The 6,000-nt window shown below is 45.4% G+C and overlaps 1 protein-coding gene across 1 annotated transcript in view; it reads right to left on the reverse strand.

Annotated features, from left to right (window-relative positions):
- Nucleotides 1-5,425, reverse strand: part of RAB21 (RAB21, member RAS oncogene family) — a gene marked incomplete at both ends in the record, with an annotated part of 29,842 nt that extends 24,417 nt beyond the window's left edge. Inside the window, one exon of the mRNA XM_084255011.1 lies at nucleotides 5,276-5,425. Coding sequence (XP_084111137.1) covers nucleotides 5,276-5,425 — 150 coding nt within the window. The remainder of the gene's footprint in view (nucleotides 1-5,275) is intronic.
- Between the last annotated feature and the right edge of the window lie 575 nt (nucleotides 5,426-6,000).

Genomic DNA, 6,000 nt, shown 5'->3' on the forward strand with positions numbered 1-6,000 from the left:
TTTCAAGTTCGATCCCCAGCCAAGGAGCTGACCCCACAAGACGCAGCAGACCTCTCCTGCCTCACCTGCTGCTCCCCTCAGCAGTGTATTTCAGTATATCTGCCTGTTCTGTTCCCCACTGTCTGGTGAATCCTCTCACCCCCTGCACCTCTGGCTTACACCCCAGTTCTTGTATGCATAAATAAATCTAAAAAAATAATAATAATAAACTAGTGTGCATGATTTTATAGTACCTTCAATAAGGGGGGGGGATGGTAGTACAACTGAAGAAAAGGAAGTAATCATGTAAGAGCACAGATACAGAGACATACCAAAGACCGAAGGTAGTTACAATCAAAACGGCACAAATATTTAAGAAAAAAGTCATGAAAGCTAACAGTTAAAGCACCTTACTCATCTTTATATCCCAAAGCTGGCACAATGTTAAGATTATGACAGATATGAAACAAACAATTCTTGATTTTTATTGCTCAGGTTTAGCAGCGCTGCTTTAAAAAAATTCCAAGAACAAGCTATAACTCCCTCATCACACCAATGTCTTTCTTGTCTCTATCAAGTTTATCAACACCCCAAAGTCAGCAAGGAAATCACATAAGAGAGCCTCAGCACTCTCTAAGAGATCAAGATTTTTAGACTAGGGAAGGAATCCTGAGTTTGCATGGAGTTCACCAACAAGATCATGTCATAATTATCGATATTATGGTCCTCAGAGGAGCATAGCAAAAAAGAAGCAGAACTTAAAAACAAAGCACAATTTTCAAAAAAGAAGTGAATTTCCACAAATGTCAGTCCCAGTCAAAACTCTAGGATAGGGTCTCCCCGGTGGCGCAGTGGTTGAGCGCTGGGTTGCGAAGCTGCCCGCAGCCTCTGCAGCACTGGATGGATTCCCGGCTGCTCCCCGGCTGCTCCCCGGCGGCGCCGGAGGAGGGTCCCACACAGTGCGCAGACCTCTCCTGCCGCCCGCTGCTCCCCTCAGCCGTGTACTTCGGTCCTTCTGCCTGCTCTGCTCCCCACTCTGGCTCTAGTGAATTCTCTCACCCTCCCGCGCTTCTGACTGTACCCAGTGCTTGTATAAATAAATAAATAAATCTTAAAAAAAAAAAAAAAAAACCTCTAGGATAATAAGCGCATGAGCGCATCCACGCGCTCTCTCTCCCTCTCTCTTTTTCAGAATTTTTAAAATGCAGTGAGCCTTCAGACATATCATGTGTTCTCAAGTAAGTCATGTAAAATTAACCCCATTATCATTTTGACTGAGTTACTATGGAAGAAACCAAGGCAAATTTAGCACTATCTATTCATTCAACAACAAACATTAAACAAGTATGTGCAAGGCACCATGCTAGGAGCAATGCATATGATGGCTGTCTATGTAACACCCATAAAATTTCAGGAGTAAGGGTCTTTCATTTTATAGAGAACCAGCTTACAAATCTTAAATTAACCTACCAAGATCAAGATGGTTATGAACTAGGAGCCAAAATTAAAACCCATGTCTAACTTCAAAGTTCTTTCTCTTTTCACCACATCCTACTGTCTCCTAATGCAGAAACACAGCTTGCCATGTCTTTCAAAAACATTTGACACAGCAGCTCATGATATCCTCTGTAGGCAAAACTGCTGTGGTGAGTACAAAAAAGTTAGGAGATCTGTAATACTAGAATAGCCATTTTCATTAAAAACTATCTCCACTAGGGCCTCCCCGGTGGCGCAGCGGTTGAGCGCTGGGTTGCGAAGCTGCCCGCAGCCTCTGCAGCGCCGGTTCCATCCCCGGCTGCTCCCAGGCCACCGGAGGAGGGTCCCACATGGCGCGCAGACCTCTCCTGCCGCCCGCTGCTCCCCTCAGCAGTGTACTTCGGTCCTTCTGCCTGCTCTGCTCCCAGCTCTGGCTCTGGTGAATTCTCTCACCCTCTGGCGCTTCTGACTGTACTCAGTGCTTGCATAAATAAATAAATAAATAAATCTTTAAAAAAAAAAAATTAAAAAAAAAAAAAACTATCTCCACTAGATACTTGCCTATAACTGTCAATCTTAAGTTAGTTTTCACTTCCATCATCAATATGTACAATACTCCATAATAACTTTTTCTCTCTCAAAAAAAAAAAAAAAAAAAAAAACCAACAGCTCCACCTGGTCAAGTATCACTGGAATATCCTGAAATTTACTGCAGAGCTTGGTACTTGGCCCTCTCTCTTTCTAAGTCTTTTTTTTTTAAAGATTTATTTATTTATGCATACAAGAACTGGGGTACAGGCCAGAGGTGCGGGGGGGGGGGGGGTGAGAGGACTCACCAGAGACAGAGTGGGGAGCAGAACAGTCGGACTGACTGAAATTCACTGCTGAGGGGAGCAGCAGGTGAGTGAGGAAAGGTCTGAAGACATTCTTATTAAACCTTCAAGTGACAAAGTTATAAGGAGTAGCTAATCCAGACAGCAGGGAACATACCTTATTTTTTGTATGCACATGACCCAACCAAGCACCTAACCCACTCTATCAGTGATTAATGAAATATAGGATCAAATTTAAAAGGATTATTACTAAGTTTTAGCCAATGGAGCAAATCTCTCAAAGCCAACTTAATGGGTCAAATACATTAGAGACAAAAAAAAAAAATCTTTTTAAAAATCAAAGGAAGAAGATTTTGAGAGATGCAGTACTTTGTTTTTTTTTAAAAACAAGACCAAGACAGCAAGTCCAATCAATATTAATCTACGTGATGGTTGCCCAGAAGCTCAGAATCCTTTTTTACTTCAATGTTAAAAAAGAATTCTTGGGCGTCCCTGGTGGCGCAAGGGGTTAAGTCTCCGCACTGTGAAGCTATCTGTACCACTAGTTCGATCCCTGGCCAAGGCACTAACCCACATGGCACAGCAGACCTCTCCTGTCTTACCTGCTGCTGCCCTCTGCGTGTATTTCAGTCAATTCGGCTGTTTTGCTCCCCACTCTGTCTCTGGTGTATCCTCTCACCAAGCACCCACACACACACCCCAGCTCTTGTATGCATAAATAAATATGTCTTTAAAAAAAAAGGAAGAAAGAAAAGGATGCTCATAAACAAATGTGATGTGTGCTCAGTTCAAGCCACACTTGGAATCATTTCCACAGTTCAAAACATCATAATTTAATGATTAAATAGTGAGTGTCTAGAGGAGTTGTCAAAATAGTTATTACTTACAACAATGTCATAAGAGTTCCAGTTAAAGGAACTAGCGCTGTTTACCCAAGAAAAGACAAGACCAAGGAGATGGGATAACCATCATCCAATAGCTAAAGGGACATAAAATGTGTGACCCTGATTCAAAAGGCAGAACTGTGACTGAAAACTACAGGAAAACAGATCTGCGCTTGACACACTGAAAAATTTATTTGAAATTAGACCTGTCCAAATATGAACTAGGCCACCTCAGTACATAATGTTTTCCACTTTCTGTATCAGTTCATCTTACCACCAAGATGATTAATGCATTAAATAAAAGACTGAAACAGTAAACTATAAACGATCTTAGGTTCCTCTCAATCCTGTAATTCTTTGAAACACGAATCCATGAGCATGTACTCTTCAAATATAAAGAACTGTACAAAGATAGGTAGTAGTAGGAATCTTGCTGACAAAAAAGGAGGTAAGTCTTCCTCTCATATTTTTTTGATGCATGATCTCCTTTCCATCTGGGAATTAAAAGCATACAAACTTGTTTCTTAAAGTCACACTGAAGAAATATTTCCCTGGGAAAAAAATGTTTGAGACATGAGATGAACTGATAGCTAAAAGAGATCAGATTAGCTATAAAGCTGTTCCCATGCATTGGTAGGAAACAAAATCCTTGATTCAAAGCTGTTCTGTAAGTATTAGAATCAGCACTGCTATACTTGTGATACTGGAGATCTAATTTCATGTTCTTCTCTCTGATATTTAGCTTCAAGAATGTTCTTGTAATGTATAATGAAAGTGTAATTCTTAGGTTCAAGGACTAAATTATCTTTAAAAAAAAAATTAGAGCTCACTTACAATGATATTCTCTTTTATCTTAGGTCTGTGGAATGAGCCTTTATAAATTCTAGACGTAGTTTAATAGTAACATCAAACATCAAAAATCACAACAATTAGGAGACTGGGCATTCTACTAAATAGTGTCCATGTTCTTACACACTACACAATCTCTAATTAAGATCTATTATGCAATTGGGAGGCATTAATAAAGAAAGATGTCAAGCTTACACTGGACCAAGTCCTAAGTAGTCTTATGTATACTTATCTCGACAATTCTGTAAGCCAGATATTATAATGGCCATTTTAATAGATGAAGAAACTTGGGCACAGAGAAGTTAATTTATTTGCACAAAATCACAGCTAAATAGATGGAATAATCAGGATCAAAAGTCCACTAGATTTCACTGTACTAGAGTGATCAAATCAGATTAGTAGGATATGTTTCTTCTAACATGTGCAAAGTAATTTATTTCGACGGAGAAACACAACTGCCTCAAAGGCCTGGCTTTCCTGCCAATCATTGATTACATTTTAACACTTTTCCAACTAACCATAACACAGAAAGCCGACTCTGTTTTACGGGAAAGAATACAGTAGCAGCGGCTAAGCTCTTACTTTGGGAGCCAATAGCTGGCCAATATTTCCACGGCGTTTCCAGATGACTGTCGGTATACTAACCTCGCGGAATACAAGTGACCCGGAATACAGGTCAGACCCACACAGGCAGCAATGAAACTGCGTAATCCACAACGGCAAGCGGTCATTTCAAAAACCCTCCGGAGAGAAATGTTTTACCAATCAGCATGTTACTCGAAGACAGGACAAAATGGAACTTGCATAAACACTTAGTCATCAGCAAGCGCTGAAGTTAAAAATCACCTAGTTCGCAAAACCAAACCCGAAGCTAAGTTCCTAATTCTGAAAGAATCTGACATTTGATGACTGTGTGGAGAGGACACCTAGGGCCCAAGCAGAAGCGAATCGACGGGGGAAAACGAGTCCACCGACGGCGACTACACGACCTGCGCAGCCACCAAGGGGGTGGGGAGGGGTGGCCTCGGGACTTACCCAGGGCCCTTCCACTCCCTCCCCTACCAACAGCCTGTCTTTATCTCCACGGACTGCCCGACCCGGAGTGTCCCTTGAGCGAATTCAGAAGAGGAAGGTGGAGGTGACCGGCCCGCAATTTGTGAACCCCAGACGGCAGGGGACCACGGCAGCAAAGTCCTCCCAGCCCCGGGGGTGCAGGGGCCCCCAGGGGCCACCTCCCGCTCCCCGGGGCCGCACCTGCAGAGTGGTGATGTGCTTGTCGTTGAACTTGTTCTCGCAGTAGCGCAGCACCAGCGACGTCTTCCCCACGCAGCCTTCCCCCAGCAGCACCACCTTTAACGAGTATGCTCGGCCCGCCGCCGCCGCCCCGCCGCCGGCCGCAGCCATTCTGGCGCTTCCCGGTCGCTCGAGCCCTAGAGCCGCGCCGAGTTCCCCACGGTCTCCGCGGCGCCTCTACAGCCGCGGCCCGCGCAGGCCCCACCGCCCCAGCCCGGCCAACGCTGAGGCCGTCTCCACTCCTGCGGGGACGAGGCCTGGACGAGTCGACCGGCGGTCGGAGAATGAAGGGCCCCAGCGACCACGTCAGGCACCCAGGAAAAGGCGAACAGCGCTCCTTCTCCGCCTCCCTCTAATGGCGTCTCCTTCCTCCTACGTCACGCGCGCGTCACGTGGCCGCCGCGGCAGCAGGCGCCCGGAGGACTCCGCCGGGGGCGGGGCGAGAAGGGGCGGGGCGTGGGGCGTGGAGGACGTGCCCGGGTGTGGGCGGGGCTTCCGGCCCCTGTGCCGGGTGAGGTTGCAGGGAGATGAGCAACTGCTCGCTGTCAGCCGCAGGGCGGGGCGCGGCCCCTAGTTTTCTGCGCTTGGTGGGAGCCTGCGGGATTATGGAACCAGGAATCGGAGGCATCCCAGTTTGGGTGAATGTGGAAGTGCGGAACATTCTAGTCCAGGGAATGTGCACACCA

Source organism: Talpa europaea, assembly GCF_964194135.1.
Source record: "Talpa europaea genome assembly, chromosome: 15".
Lineage (NCBI taxonomy): Eukaryota > Metazoa > Chordata > Mammalia > Eulipotyphla > Talpidae > Talpa > Talpa europaea.